The sequence below is a fragment of the Ailuropoda melanoleuca genome, chromosome 11 (genome assembly GCF_002007445.2).
Source record: "Ailuropoda melanoleuca isolate Jingjing chromosome 11, ASM200744v2, whole genome shotgun sequence".
Lineage (NCBI taxonomy): Eukaryota > Metazoa > Chordata > Mammalia > Carnivora > Ursidae > Ailuropoda > Ailuropoda melanoleuca.
This window is the reverse complement of record NC_048228.1, coordinates 73,269,684-73,287,040: the sequence shown is the minus strand read 5'-3', so window position 1 is coordinate 73,287,040 and position 17,357 is coordinate 73,269,684. Positions and strand designations below refer to the sequence as shown.

The following is a 17,357-nucleotide window of genomic DNA, read 5'->3' as shown; positions in this document are numbered from 1 at the left end:
AATTGATGCAGAAAAAGCATTTGACAAAATACAGCATCCTTTCCTGATTAAAACCCTTCAGAGTGTAGGAATAGAGGGTACATTTCTCAATCTCATAAAAGCCATCTATGAAAAGCCTACTGCAAGCATTATTCTCAATGGGGAAAAGCTGGAAGCCTTTCCCTTAAGATCAGGAACACGACAAGGATGCCCACTCTCGCCACTATTATTCAACATAGTACTAGAAGTCCTTGCAACAGCAATCAGAAGACAAAAAGGGATCAAAGGTATCCAAATCGGCAAAGAAGAAGTCAAACTGTCTCTCTTTGCAGATGACATGATACTCTATATGGAAAACCCAAAGGAATCCACTCCCAAACTATTAGAAGTTATAGAACAATTCAGTAAGGTGGCAGGATACAAAATCAATGCCCAGAAATCAGTTGCATTTCTATACACGAATAACGAGACTGAAGAAAGAGAAATTAGGGAATCCATCCCATTTACAATAACACCAAAAACCATGCGTTACCTTGGAATTAACTTAACCAGAGACGTAAAGGACCTATATGCTAGAAACTATAGATCACTTTTGAAAGATATTGAGGAAGACATAAAAAGATGGAAAAATATTCCATGCTCATGGATTGGAAGAATTAACATAGTTAAAATGTCCATACTACCCAGAGCAATCTACACTTTCAATGCTATCCCGATCAAAATACCGAGGACATTTTTCAAAGAACTGGAACAAATAGTCCTTAAATTTGTATGGAACCAGAAAAGGCCCCGAATCTCCAAGGAACTGTTGAAAAGGAAAAACAAAGCTGGGGGCATCACAATGCCGGATTTCGAGCTGTACTACAAAGCTGTGATCACAAAGACAGCATGGTACTGGCACAAAAACAGACACATCGACCAATGGAACAGAATAGAGAACCCAGAAATGGACCCTCGGCTCTTTGGGCAACTAATCTTTGATAAAGCAGGAAAAAACATCCGGTGGAAAAAAGACAGTCTCTTCAATAAATGGTGCTGGGAAAATTGGACAGCTACATGCAAAAGAATGAAACTTGACCACTCTCTCACACCATACACAAAAATAAACTCCAAATGGATGAAAGACCTCAATGTGAGACAGGAATCCATCAAAATTCTAGAGGAGAACATAGGCAACAACTTCTATGACATCGGCCAGAGCAACCTTTTTCACGACACATCTCCAAAGGCAAGAGAAATAAAAGATAAAATGAACTTATGGGACTTTATCAGGATAAAGAGCTTCTGCACAGCCAAGGAAACAGTCAAAAAAACTAAGAGACAGCCCACGGAATGGGAGAATATATTTGCAAAGGACACCACAGATAAAGGACTGGTATCCAAGATCTACAAAGAACTTCTCAAACTCAATACACGAGAAACAAATAAACAAATCATAAAATGGGCAGAAGATATGAACAGACACTTTTCCAATGAAGACATACAAATGGCTAACAGACACATGAAAAAATGTTCAAAATCATTAGCCATCAGGGAAATTCAAATCAAAACCACACTGAGATACCACCTTACGCCAGTTAGAATGGCAAAGATAGACAAGGCAAGAAACAACAATTGTTGGAGAGGATGTGGAGAAAGGGGATCCCTCCTACATTGTTGGTGGGAATGCAAGTTGGTACAGCCACTCTGGAAAACAGTGTGGAGGTCCCTTAAAAAGTTAAAAATTGAACTACCCTATGACCCAGCCATTGCACTACTGGGTGTTTACCCCAAAGATACAGACGTAGTAAAGAGAAGGGCCATATGCACCCCAATGTTCATAGCTGCATTGTCCACAATAGCCAAATCATGGAAGGAGCCGAGATGCCCTTCAACAGATGACTGGATTAAGAAGCTGTGGTCCATATATACAATGGAATATTACTCAGCTATCAGAAAGAACGAATTCTCAACATTTGCTGCAACATGGACGGCACTGGAGGAGATAATGCTAAGTGAAATAAGTCAAGCAGAGAAAGACAATTATCATATGATTTCTCTCATCTATGGAACATAAGAACTAGGATGATCGGTAGGGGAAGAAAGGGATAAAGAAAAGGGGGGTAATCAGAAGGGGGAATGAAACATGAGAGACTATGGACTATGAGAAACAAACTGAAGACTTCAGAGGGGAGGGGGTGGGGGAAGGGGATAGACTGGTGATGGGTAGTAAGGAGGGCACGTATTGCATGGTGCACTGGGTGTTATACGCAACTAATGAAGCATCAAACTTTACATCGGAATCTGGGGATGTACTGTATGGTGATTAACATAATATAATAAAATAAAAAAAAATCTCCATTATTTTTAATATAATCTACATTCAATAAAAAATTAACATACAATAAATGAAACCTAGACAAATCACCTTAAAGCAGGGGATAAAATGAAAAAGAAAAATTTCTTAAAAGATTTATTTATTTATTTATTTATTTATTTGACACAGAGAGAGACAGATAGAAAGAGAGCACAAGTAGGGGAAGCATCAAAGGGAGAGAAACAGGCTCTTTGCTGAGCAGGGAGCCAGATACTGGGCTCCATCCAAGACCTTGAGATCATGACCTGAGTGGAAGGCAGATGCTTAACTGACTGGGCCACACAGGTGCCCCGATAAAGAAATTTTTTAAAAAGTCACACAAGTGATCTAGATATTGTGATTATCAGACTTTAAAATAATTACAGTTAATATATATAAGAAAATGATGAAAAGATGGCAAATTTGATAAAATACTTGAAATACTTTAAAAATCAGATGCAAATACTACAAGTAAGAATTATGAAACTAGAAAAGGGGTCAGTAATAAAGAGAATAAACACAGAGAGAATCAATGAAAATTATATAAAAGTGTATGAGACATACTGGACATAGGGAAGCGTCAAACGTGGGCAATTGGAGTCACAGAGAAATTGAGACAGAAAAAATATTTGAAGAAATATTGGCCAAGAATTTTCCAGAAGCAATCAGAGATTCCAACAAATAGATTCAAGAAATCCTGCAAATTCTCCCAAATACCAAAAACACAACAAAAATGTATGGGAACTTTATATGAAACTGCAGAAAACCGAAGACAAAGAAAACCTACAAACAGAGATAAAAAATAGTTTATTTGTAAAACAGCAACATTGTTGTTGAAAAGTGATTTTTTTCAACAGAAATAATAGAATTGAGAAGAAAATGGAGTGAGATTTATAAAGTTTGGAAAGGAAACAGCAGCTATCCTGGGTTTAAATATTCATTGAAAATATCATTCAAATGAAGGTGATATAAAAATATTTTCAATAAAAACTGCAATAATTTTTGCCATGAGATTTACACTGAAAGAAATACTGAGAGGAATATTTTTCTAAATGGAAACACGGTATGAAGAAAGAAAAGACTATCAAAGGGAGTAATCTCTTGGCAAATGTAATTGTTTTTAAACACTTTAAAATAATTTTGTTATTTCAAAGTACAGCATAAAAATACATGGATATAATATCAAAAAAAGACTAGGATTTCTGTGGTAAATGGCTTGAAATGTCCTTGAATTGTGATAAAGTTATTGGCTTATGATTAAATCTAATAAAGTAAGAATACCCATTTTAATCACTAAAAATGATAAATAATATTATATTTAATAAGATAATATAAAGAGAAAATAAAGCTATAACTACATGATAAATCCAAATGAGGGAAAGAATAGAGGAAAAATAAAAACTGGTGTAGAGCAAATTAAGCAGATTAGAAAAACAAAACAAATATAAAAGCAGTAGATTTTTAAAAATATATACAATAATTATCTTAAATTTATCTGTACTAGCCACTTTGTTTAAAAGAAAAAGATTGTATTACTTAAGTAAGCAAAATCCAAATATAAAACTTCTATTCAATAAAAAATCATAAAAATCCTAAATTTGTATGTATCTAAAAAGTTTCATTATGTATTAAGCAAAAACTGAATGACTTAAAAAATAGAAAAATTAATGGTTTCAGTTAGATATTTTTAATATAAAAATATTTAAAAAACACAAAAAAGTTGATATATAGGTCATTTGAGTAACAAGAATATTAAACTTGACTTGAGTATGTTCTTGGTGGAAAATCACATTAAGTTAGGTATAAATAACAAAAATATATCCAGAACACAACCTAGTTTTTTAAATTAAGCATTATTCACTTAAACTAGTCAATGTGTCCAAGAAGTAATTATAAAGGAATAAACTGAAAAGCTAAAGCAAGGTTTAGAGGTAATTTGTATGTCTGTTATGTTTTCAATTCCTATTTCCTCCAAAAACATGTAGAGCAACAAAAAGGGAAAAATACAAGTACACAAAAACTGTGGCCTCAGCATAACCTGAAGACAGAGAATGCCCAGATTCTAAAACAACTGTAAAAGAAAAATAAAAAACAAAAACCACCAAATCCTGGCAAAAATATCTCTCAAGCTCTTTCTCATCTCTGTTCTAATGCAAGAATTTGTGGTAAGCAAAGCAGACTAAGATAAACAGGGGAAGAGAGGAGAGAGTTATAGGTGTAAGAGGACAAGTAGAGAGAATGAGTGCCATAAATCTGAAATAGTTTAAAATGTGTCCTATGACCAGAACCAGAACTAACAGGAAAGCTATCTACAAGTATATGTGATGTGAAAGAGCAGTCTCCAAAATAAGTAGTTTTGGGGTGGAAAAAATGTCAAAAAGGAAAAAAGAAGTGGGCTTTAAAAACTGGGTGGTGAGCAGGAAAAGAAGCAAAGGGGGAATTTCATGTTCCTACAAGAAAAGAGAACCAGTGAATTGGAAATCATAACATCCATCTCCTAGCATGAAACAAATATGCACCACCTACAGTGCAAATTCATTTAAAGTATCTGGCTTTGCTATAATGACATAAGAGAACATCAATGAATTAGCAATCTTAAAAAACACTTACAAACTAGAAACACAGTAGGGAAAAAAAGGAAAAGACCTATATAAAAGTGTTGCAGAAATAAGAAATCAAGACCCAGGACAAATCAACTATGGAAAATCTCTTCAAAAAATACTAACCAAAAAAAAAAAGCTGTAAGACAAAACTCTAAACAGTCAAATGTATTCAAACAACAATTTGAGGATAAGGAAAATACCCTTGAGTCAGAAATTCAGAAAATGAGTAAAGAAATGTCCTCTTTCCATCACACACGAAACAAAAAAAGGAAGAAATGACCAGAGAATTGATTGAACTTAAGAAAGAAATACAAAGAGACAAAATTACGAGATGATCAAGAATGATTACACTAAAAAAAATAATAATAATAGGTAGGGCAGGGGGAAGCAAGAGAATATAAGTGAGATAAAGAGAGAATTCAGAGAAAGAGTGGCAAACAGAAGGCAGGCAGACTATGATTGATTAGCATATGTATAATTGAAACTCATGCAAAAGAAAACTAAAGCAATGGAAGAGAACCAATACTCAACACTAGAGTGGAAAGAGAAAGGAAGGAGGGAAGGAAGAAAGGAAGGAAGGAAGGAAGGAAGGAAGGAAGGAAGGAAGGAAGGAAGGAAAAAGAAAGAAAGAAAGAAAGAAAGAAAGAAAGAAAGAAAGAAAGAAAGAAAGAAAGACAAAGAGGAAGGAAGGAAGGAAGGAAGGAAGGAAGGAAGGAAGGAAGGAAGGAAGGAAGGAAGAGAGAGAAAGAAATTGTACTTTTAAAAGACACATCAGTAACCTAGAAGAAAAGTTACTCAAAAGGAACAACTCTAAGAAAATTCCTAGTATAAGTATTCAATTGAAATAAAGAAAATTCAAAAGGCCTTCATGAACAAAAAGATGAAATAAATTGTGAGGGCAAAAGAATTGGATTGGCATCAGATTTCTCAAAAATGATACACTAAGCAAGCAACTTTGAAATAGCCTGATAAAAGGAAAACAGTGAAAGGAACCATAAGCCATATGCAGCCAATCTGTCCCACAGGCATCAATTCAATGGAAAAAAAGTTTTTTACATATAAAAACTTCTTGAAAAAGCTACTAGTGTAAGACAGGACTAGAAAAACTTCAGAAAAAGGGTTGATGGTGAGTATTTTAACATATGTCAAGACAGATTAAATACTAAAACAAAGATCAAAACAAGAGACTGAAAATAATTTACAATTGTTATAACTCTTGCAAAGCAGAAAATATGTTGACTAAAAATAATAGAGCAAAGGAGAGGAAAAAATAGAAAAATCTCACTGTTCTATGCACAGTAGGTGGGATTTAAAGGGCACCAATGACAACTGATAATCGAAAGAGCAAAAGGTTAAAAAAAAAACAGGGACTAATGCCATTGGGAAAGTTAAAAATATGAAGGTAAACTAGAACAAAAACATAAAACTTCCAAAATAGTAAACTAAAAGTATTATCAGTTGAAAGGCAAGTAATCTACATCTCACACAGAAACACAGCAAATATAACTAAAATATTATGGAAGTGTTGAGAACAAACTTATCAGTCATATCCACAAATGAAATGGAATTAATTTATCTATGAAAAGAAAAAGATCTTTTCATTTTAGCTCACAAAGCAAGACCTAATGATATGCTGCGTACAGAAGGCACAGCTAAAATGAAGTGATTCACGAAGGCAAAAATTAATGGGTAAGGCAAAAAGATACCAGGCATATAGAAACAATAAGAAGCAACAGGAAATTATACTTCCAATGGGGCATAATTTAAGTCAAAAAGCTTTAAATGTGACAATTAAGGTCTCCTTTTTAATGTTTAAAGCTCTAAGTCATTATGAAGATATTACACAAAATACTTATAAACCGAATAACAAAACAGCTACTGTTGAGGCAAAATCTACAAAAGAAGTAAGAAAACATGGATAGCAATATGCCAAAAACTTAGAGTGAAAGTAAATCATTCCCATATTAGATTACTCAGTATTATGAAGATGTTAGTTCTCCCAAAATTAATTTACAAATTTAACACAATCCCAATAAACATACAAACAAGTTTTGTGGGGTTTTTTTTTTATGGAGCTAAATTTATTGATAATAAAGCCCATATATTTTATTTACAAATGCAAAAATAGGGCGCCTGGGTGGCTCAGTCAGTTAAGCATTCGACTCGATTTTGGCTAGAGTCATGATCTCAGGGTCGTGAGATGGAGCCCCGTGTGGGACTCGGTCCTGGGCGTGGAGCCTGCTTAAGATCCTCTCTCTCTCTCTCTGCCCCTCCCACCCCCTCTCTCCCTCTCAAAAACAAACAAACAAAAACAGCAAAAATAGCCAGAAAAACTTAAAGGAAAAACAAAACAAAATGAAAATATGAGGTGAAACTAGCCTTACAAGACACTAATACAAAATGTTTTAGCCTTGGGGGTGGCTCAGTCGGTTAAGGGGCCGCTTTGTCTCAGGTCACCATCCCAGGGTCCTGGGATCAAGTCCCGCATCTGGCTCTCTGCTCAGCGGGGAGCCTGCTTCTCCCTCTGCCTGCTGCTCCCCCTGCTCATGCTCTCTCTGACAAATTAATAAATAGAAGCTTTTAAAAAAATGTTTTAGCCTAAATATACTGTTGAATCTCTACTATTAATATAGTGTGGTGGCAAAAAACAGATGAGAGAATGGAACAGAAAGATCAGAAATAACCAAAGTTCATAAGAAAATGTAATATATGAGAAAGTGGGTGTCTCAAATAACAGAAGCAAAGATTGATTTCTTTCATAAATGATGCTTAGCCAACAGAAAAGCCATTCAGTAAAGAGAAAAATTAGATTCATACTTGTTACCATGCCATAAACTCCAAACGGATTAGGGAATTAAATATAAACGAATAAAACCATGCAAGTACTAAAAGTAGACACGGATGAATTCCAGTCAAAGTGAATATATCCAGAAAATACTTGAGCCAAACTGTATTAAAAATGAATAAAATAACCATTGAAGGGAATAGGAAAGATAAGAACCTAAGTTAACTTTGTTGAATAGTATTTTAATTATATTCTGTAAAGCTAAAGATGAAAACAATTGTACTTGAGCATTTTATTCTAGGTAATTTGTTTTCATAGACAAGGGACATATCAAAATTTTAGAACTACATTTTGTATTTACTGGAATTGAAAAAATAAGAAAATATACTATGGATAAATCAGAGCCAGGTGTCTCACTGTTGGAAAAAGGAGTTACAAATAAAGAGGAAACACTAGAATGAACCCCATGGTGTTTAGTTTGGAAGCAGAAATATCAGTATGAACTCTTGGTTTATAATACATGTCAAAAGGGATAGATACAGAAATATAGATGCCTGTGAATGTGTTTGTAGAACATATATTTTCTACTTCTACTCACTGAAATGGTTAAGTAGCAGTAACATCCAATATTAATGAATATACCTACTGCCCTGATCTTGATTTCTAATACCTTGGAGAAATGGTGAATTTTATTGCTTGGATCAAGATGAGCCTGGAATATCTTATGTACTAAAAAGTAAGGATGTGATCAGAAAATGATGGGGACATATGAAGGGACACAGAAGCCAAACTGTAGGAAATCCCAGTGCCAAATTTATTTTCAGCAACAAAATAATAATAGTAATGGGTTAGAGCTATACAATAAAACATGTGTAAGTCCATACTGAGTATAAATGAATAGATAAATAAATGAGGATAAGCCACAGCTCTTCCTTATGGTAGAATTACAAATAATATGCGTAGAAGGAATGATAATAATGGTGAGTCACCGTTTGGCAAAGAGCACAGTAATAAATACTGTTACAGATAAGAATCATTGATGGATACTAGCTTAATGGACAAACGTGCTGAGAAATTTTTGCATAGTTGACTGTCCTCCTGACAGTATCTCCTCACAACATATGTATTAATCTAGAAGGGGAAAAATAATAGCTTTACAATGGAGAAACCTAGAAGAAACTACACTAAACCAAGTGATTTAAATTAATTTCGCCAGTAATAAGATATACTATCATGTACCTACTGATATAACACACTGAAAGGGCACAACATCACTTCTGTGTTATCCTTAGTAAAAATGTGTAAACTCAGTGGAATAATGACAATATCAGACAAACTGACAGACATTCCACTGGCCAGTACTCTTGAAATTTATCAAGTTTATGAAACAAACAGAAAAACAGAAATTACATCAGATTGGAGGAAAATAAGGAGACATGAGAACAAAATGTATTGTGTGATCTTTGTTGTTGTTCTGAAACAGATAAAAAGAAATTAATGAGGCACCTGCCATAACTCGAATAAGGTTTGTAGAGTATTTAATGGTATTCTTGATATTATTTTCTTGATTTAGGTTTTTTATGGTTATATAAAATGTTAACATTATAGTTAAAGGGTTTGTGGAAATTCCATGTATGGATACTATTTTATTAAGTCTAAGTTTTACCTTAAAATTAAATAATTAGAACAATCTAAGAAAACAGCAAATTGCATATGAGGAAATTATATTAACATAGTAAACCAAATGTCATAAACCAATGAAATTTAAGAAAATTTTTCAGGGCCCATGGGCAGCTCAGTCAGTTAAGCTGCCGACTCTTGGTTTCCACTCAGGTCATGATCCCAGGGCCTTGGGAACGAGCCCACCAGCCCCACTCCCACGCTCAATAGCCTACTTGTGGATTCTTTCTCTCTCCCTCCCTCTGCCCCTCCCCCTGCACATGTGTGCACACTCTCTCTTTCTCAAATAAATAAGTCTTTTAAAAAAAAGAAAGAAAACAAAAATTTTCAACAGAGAAAATTGACAAAACCAAATTTTGATTTTATAACAATACTAGTAGAATTGAAAAAGTCTTTCAAAATTGATTCACAAATGAGAACAGATTACTGATATCAGAAATGATAAAGAGGAAAAAAACCCTCAGATACTAAAAACATTAAAACTATCACAAAAGTTAATATGAAACAATTAACACTGGTAAATTTGAAAATTTATATTCCTTAAGAGGTTTAGCTTACTAAAACTGACTATGGAAGTAATTGAATTATTAAAAATTCCTCCCAAATTAAATGCTAGGCTAGCATGACTTCACCAAATACTTCTCCCAAATATTTAAGGAAGTAATAGGATTCATTTTAGATAAACTCTTTCAAAGGTGAAAAGTGAGGGAAAACAGAACTCATTTGTAGATGTTAGCATGATCTTGGTTCTAAAACTGAAAGAGACATTACAGGAAGTAAAATAAATGGTTAATGTCCTTCATGAACATAGATGTAAAATTCCAAAACAAAATATTATTAAGCTAAATCTAGTGATATTTTTTAAAAGTTACCATATCACAACCAAGTGCCAGTTATTACAGAAATGCAAATTTGGTTTAAGGTTTAAAAATCAGACAGTCACTTACAGAACAAATGGTAAGTAGAATAGAGGGCAATATACAATCAATATGATTATTTCAATAGATGTACAGAAATTATTTGAAACATTAAGGAGGAAAAAAAATCTAGCAAAATAAGAAGAGAAAGGATTTACAAAGGGTGGCTTTAAAAAAGAAGCCTACATGGGGTGCCTGGGTGGCACAGTTGTTAAGTGTCTGCCTTCAGCTCAGGGCGTGATCCCAGCGTTCTGGGATCGAGCCCCATGTCAGGCTCCTTTGCTAGGAGCCTGCTTCTTCCTCTCCCACTCCCCCTGCTTGTGTTCCCTCTCTCGCTGGCTGTCTCTGTCAAATAAATAAATAAATAAAATCTTTAAAAAAAAGAAGCGTACAGCAATCATACCTAATAGTGAAAGATGAATTGCTCTTCCTGATATCAGAGACAACCCAAAACTATTCAAAATTTACTCTAGTCTTAGCCAATGCAACAAGGCATGAAAAAAGTATAATTTTGGAAATAAAATAAAATACTCATTATTTGCAAATAGACACTATTTGCAATGCAGTCATTATTTGTAAGTCATTACCCTATCTTTGTAGAAAACCTACAAGAATATAAAAATAAGTAATTAAAATTGATAAATTTCAGAAGGCTCCTGTAGACAAAATAAATTTGCAAAATAACTATTTTTTTATATATACTGCTAGTACAAAATTAGAAAATAAATTTTTAAAAGTCTATTTACACTTGCAAAAGAAATTCCAAATATATAGAATTAAATCTAGTAAAATATATTTAACACTTCTTCACAGGAAAAAATAAAAATATGCATAAATAGAGAAATGCACGATGCTTATGAATTTAGTATAGTAAAAATTCAATATGGTAATGATTTCAATTTCCCCATATTGACCACAGATTTAATGCAATCCCAATGAAAATGTTGGCTTGTTTACAATTTTTATTTGTTTTTAATAAGTCATGAGGGGGGGCTTAGAAGTTAATTACTGTAAAACTTATACATAAATGCAAATGACTAAGAAAAACAAAGTAGGATTACCTGCACCATTACCGGCTTATAATTAATTAAAACAATGCTGCATCGGCACAAAATTAGAACACTGCTTACCTTTTAAATATTCTCTATTATGAAATACCTCTCAGCTTTTCAGGCAGTTTTATAAAAACTTCGCTGTTATTCCCTTTATGGTAGCAGTTGTAAAATAATTACATCAAAAATGTTTATATGCCTTTCTTCCCACATTAGACTGTGAATTTCTCAAAACAGTGCCAATTTAACTAGTAATTATCAAACCTAGCAGTCTCTGACATACATCAGATACTCAAGGAATATGAGCTGTATGATTAAAATAACGTCAGTAAATAAGCTTTTCATAGTCACCAAAATCCAAAACAGATAACTCTAACTTACCTCCTATATCTGGGCGAAGTTTATTGTCATAGCCTTGAAGCAATGAGTTGAGAATTTGTGTTATATCTCCTTCATGAATCTTTGGTGCCAAGACCCAGGTTTTGTTCACCGTTAAATCCTCATCATCTTCATCATCCACTTTATCAACACTAAATAATTTTTTAAAAAAGATAGGAAATTCAACCAAATTTTGTATTGACAAACACAGTTTAAGGTAATCATAATTTTTATGGTCATAGATTTGTGCAGTACACAATCTGCACAACTGTATGTGGTGACTCTAAACCACCACACCCAAAAATACAAAATTAAAAGGTGAATAAATACAGGAAGAGTTGTAATAACTAGTGAGATATTTAAAAATGCATGTGTAGAAAAGGAGAATAAAGGAAAAAGTATTGAACACATCTATGTTTCTTCCTTTCAATTCAGAAGAACTCAGGCATCATATTCTACAAACTTTGTCAGAGATCGTCTTGTCATCAAATCATGAATGGGTGACTCACCTGCCCTATATATGGAGGAGGACATGACTCTCAAGTTTTATGACTAGAACTGCGACTTTAGAAATCAAATAACACCATTGCCTTTGTTTTATAAATGAGAAAACTAAAGACAGTAGGGAACTAGCCAATCCACAAACTCACTTATTAGCAAAACTGAGAATCAAGTCCTAACTCTCCAGTTAATGCTTCTCTGTGTTTAACAAGCATATGGATTCAGCTTAATTCTGCACCATGGTAGAAAATGCAGCAATATAGATATTCATCTACAATTCATCAAAAGTAACAAACTACACTTCCCTTTATTACTCATAAAGAATGCCATCTTCAAATGAGTATGATCATCCTTGACTTAACAGCTACTCTAGTAAATCTCAGTCCTTCAGTGAAAAAGTGTTCAAAGACTAAACACTTACATTGGTGAAATCAGATAAATCCAAAATACATGAGTTATTTACATATGTTTCAGAGATAGGCTTCCGCCTAGCAGTAAACATGCAAATTTAATTCACTATCTTGAGTTGATTTTTCTACAGTATCCTTTTAGATTTCTTTTGCTTTGGACCTAAAACATATTAGCTAATGCAGCCCTCACCATCTTTATCTTTTGAAAAAAAAATTTTCCAGGGGCACCTGGGTGGCTCAGTCAGTTAAGTGACCCACTCTTGATTTTGACTCAGGTCATGATCTAGGGTCCTGAGATCAAGCCCTGCTTCAGGCTCCCAGCTTAGCAGGGAGTCTGGTTAAGGATTCTCTCCCTCTCTTTCTGCCCCCCCCCCCCATTCGCATGCACTTTCTCTCTCTCTCTCAAATATATACACAAATCTTTAAAAAAAAATTTCCAGGTTTATTGAGATATAATTGACATATATTATACCATAAATTGAAGGTGTACAATAGAATGATTTGATATATATATATAGCAAAATGATTACCACAATAAGTTTAGTTAACATCTACGCTTTTTATCCTTAATGAGTAAAAATTAACATTATAAATTAAAATCACCTTTAAGATATCTGCTACCTCATTTCTTCTCCATAGTAATTCTATTGATAGTTATTACCAACAGATAATGGGGTGGACTATTATTCTCAACATTTCTTCTCTCCTTTCTGTCAGAGAATTATACTTTTCACTCCACTGACTTCTAACTTGGTCATGTGACCTGAAAGGCTCCTTCCTGCCAGAAGATTATACTTCCCTGTTCATTGAACTCAGGTGTGGCCTTGTGATTTGCTTTGGCTAATAGAATATATGTGACATGCATCACTACCAAGCAGCAGATTTAATATTGGGGCACAGTTCACCATATCTCTCTTGTCCTTCTGCCAAAAGACCAGCCATACACAGAGGCTATCTCATTACTTCACCCCCAGAGTGAAGACACCATGGACAGAGCCACAGTTGCCCTACAATGGACATGTAGCCTGAGTGAGAAATCAACGTTTAGTGTCGTAAGCCACTGAGATTTGGGGGTAGTTTACTACCCAGGATGCAATTTAAATTCATATGTGGACCCCTATTGTACATTTAGTTAACAGGTTTTTAATGAAGAGCTTATTTATATTAATTGTTCTGTTGTATTTAACTTTAAAATGTATATACTACTGAAATAAAGTTATATGATTTATTTAAAATAATTCATTTCCTTCAGTAAAATATATGCATACACACACACATTCATTCATAAACTAAAGCACTGAAAATACTGAGGTATTAAGAATCCCTGCTGGTGTGTCCTCCAGGCAAGTTATCCTATCTAGTTAGAATTGCTAAGATATTGGCAACAACCCAAATTTTAGAGCATCCATTTAGCTTTAAATCCCAGTTTTATAGAATGAAACATCTGGTGGTTAGAGGCAGACCACTGCACATATAAGCAGTTGATCTTTCTTTCAAACGTGATTGTAGTCAAATGGAAGTTTCCAGGAAAAAAAAATAAAAAGCTTTTTCTATTTTTTAACAGTAGCAACATCCCGATAACCCAAAAGCACATGCTCACAGTGATTTATATTCCCCTCTTCCCAGCCAGCTCGGAGGTAATATGAGAACCTCAGTGCTACCACAAAGCTAACTGCCCTCATGTTTGGCAATAATAGAAGGAAAATTTCATTATAGTTAATTTTTCTACATCTTCCGTCCAAGCTTTCTAAATTACCTTCAGAATATTCATTAATTACATTAAGGTCTTACTGGTATTATTTTGGTGATTAAAAAGTACTTGTCATAATTTAAAAAATAGTTCACATAATTTATCTGATGTCTCAATATCTTTTCCAGTCTGGGGGATTTTTGTAATGTTAATATACATTGAGTGACTTCATTTTGGGGAAAGAAGTATGATTTTCTTAGGTAACACTGTGACTTTCTTGACTCGTGCTCAAGCACTTCTTTTATATAATTTGAATAAGTATAATTTTATAATTAATGGAAATACATTTAGACCCCTGAGTATAAAATTTTAGTAACTGTTATTTTAAAGGTTAATGTTTTTATTATTACTATCAGCCACTGAGTGCCTATAGGGCACCATTAATTCTTACCATGTTTCAGGAATTGTGTGCTATGTTCTCTCCACATTTTATGTCATTTAATCCAGAGTAATCCCCTGAAATAAATATTAACATTTCTACTTTACAGATGAGAAAAAATAGATTTATAGAGTTTCTAGGACATACCCTATGAAATAATAGAACCAGGAAGATTAACTTAATTTGAAGACTGTTCTCTCTCTCTCTTTTTTTTTTTTTTGGAAGTTTCCATAGCATCATCTCATTTTATCTTTATTAAAATATCCAGGGTGGTTGGACTGCGAGTTTTCTAATTCATAAGAATGCAGCAACACTTACGGTAGGTAATTAGTACATTTGGATTGTGCATGGGTAGGATGCTAATCTCCATCCTTGAATTCCGAAAGGTTAGAATAATGATTTCAGGGAATCACACACACGTTCTCTGATGAAAAAGACTTTCTAACATATGTGATTAACTTCCAATTCAACGCTTTAATTCATTTATAGAGGAAATATCATGTAGTACAAATGTGCTAACTTCTGAAAATGCAGACAAAGTTGTATTCCTGATCTAAATTATCTTATTTTCTAATAAAAGAGAAAACTACTTAAACAAATGGTATAGAAAGCCATCATATGCAAAGATGTTTATTACGATATCACCTATGATAGCACAAATTTTAAATACTATAAATAATTATATAAACCTATGATGTAATGGATATATCCTCTTGAGCGATTTTGTGAGTAGTCTATAAAAAATAGAAAAATATTTTCATATTTTAATGTTATATGGAAAATAACATACAACAATTTGTTTTTACCAAAACCTATGTACAAAACGGCTGAAGATTTAATGGGAAAGTGGCATAATGAGTACACTGAGTGTTCTATACTAGTGGGGCAATAGAAAATTGAATTTTGTTTGTGTATTAATAGTATGCTACAGTCTTTCTGTAGAATTTTGTAATATAAATACATGAAAAGGAGGTAATTTGTCATTAATGCCTAAAAATGAGCTACCTTTTCCTATAAATCAAATAGTGTTTTGAAATAAATTTTTAAATCATAAAATTAAATAATCAAACAGAGCCTTTTATAGAGAGAAGCAGAACTTTATGTTCTGCCAAGAAAACAACAGTGGCAGCCCTGAAAATCTGCTACTTGGTTCTTCCATGGGAACAGAGTTGACCGACACCCAGCTGCCAGCCCTCCAGACCAGACCTGCATCCGCACCAGACCCAAGCTTCCCTGGGCGGCTTTCAGCAATAACTGAACATAGAGGCAGTCCCAGTATGCACCCATTCCTGCAGGACTAGGGACTCCTCTAAAGGGCATCTCATGTTGGACAACTCTCACTGGCCTGGTCAAAATTTTATTAGGAGGGTTATATGGTCTGAGACTCTTTTGACACAAGCTCCTCCCCCCCCCCACCACCATGGAGGTGTCAGACCTCCTCCATTATCATCTGAGGTCCCTCTCAGCTTACTTCCACTTTCTCCTGTTTATCTTTAAAAAATCTCTTACATGTCTAATCTCACCTTGGCATCTGCTTCTCCAACGCTTCTGCTCCTCACATATTTTAATTGACAGTGCTAATTATTTACTTAGGAAAATTTCTGAGTCACCTACATCAGTGTTGGTATGTCTTTTTTTGTCTAAGCTATTTTAAGACATTATACAAATCAATCTGTTTATATAATAAGTTATTGTATGTGAAAAAGTACTTTAATGAGTGTATTACCATTCTTAATAAAACAAGCAAAAGTTTTGAACTAGTAATAACTAAGACAGGCTAAGTAAAACAAGGTATGTTACACCATACAATTATGAAGAGAATTCATCTTTATAGCTAGAGAAAAATAATATAATATAAAATAATATAAGTCTATAGCAAGTCAATTAATATAATGTTTTATAAAAAGGCTAAACATTCATCAGGGTTTACCCAGGATGGCTTTGGTTTACACCTGTTGTCCTAGAATAATAATAGCACCCTCTTTCACTCACAAAATGGCCTAATTTGGATGATAAATTATATAGTCATCCTTTATATAGTTCATATAAAGGCGACTGCAAATGTCCTGGTTCTGACACCTGCGGAAAATTCTTCCATTAATCTGTTTAGAAGATGGAAATGAAACTCCAAAGCCAGGCCTCATCTGTGAGCTGTTGCTCATGACAGATTAGCGTTTGTTTATAAACATCAGATATGTTTCTGTAAGCATAAGTCAAGTGACAAGTTCCAGGAAAGAAATAGACCTGTTCTAATGTTTCTGAGTAGAAGATATCCTAATGCCAAAGTCCACAGGAGCTAGCTTTTAAAGAGTAGATATAGCTATTGATTTTAGATCTGAAATTAAAAAATGAGAAAAGTAAAGTAAAAAATTAAAAAATGAATTTTCTTGTTTTCTTTTTTCCTTGATAGTCTAGCTGCTAAATTCTTTTGTACAGAGCTCCTTTCTACAATTGTAGCTCTGAATCATTTTTATTATTTGTAAAAGTTAGTAGGGAAGCAAAAGAAGTAAAAGCATGACAGGGTTATAGATCTGAACATTCAGAGTTTTAGAGAGGTGAAATGATAATCCACTCAATTCAATGGTTAT

General features: G+C 33.7%; 1 protein-coding gene across 3 annotated transcripts in view; it reads right to left on the bottom strand.

Annotated features, from left to right (window-relative positions):
* GABRG1 (gamma-aminobutyric acid type A receptor subunit gamma1) overlaps positions 1-17,357 on the bottom strand; it is an 83,347-nt gene that overhangs the window by 58,264 nt on the left and 7,726 nt on the right. For all 3 annotated transcript variants that reach the window (XM_019802303.2, XM_002921754.4, XM_019802302.2), the window contains exon 2: positions 11,733-11,881. In XM_019802303.2, coding sequence (XP_019657862.1) covers positions 11,733-11,881 — 149 coding nt within the window. The remainder of the gene's footprint in view (positions 1-11,732; positions 11,882-17,357) is intronic.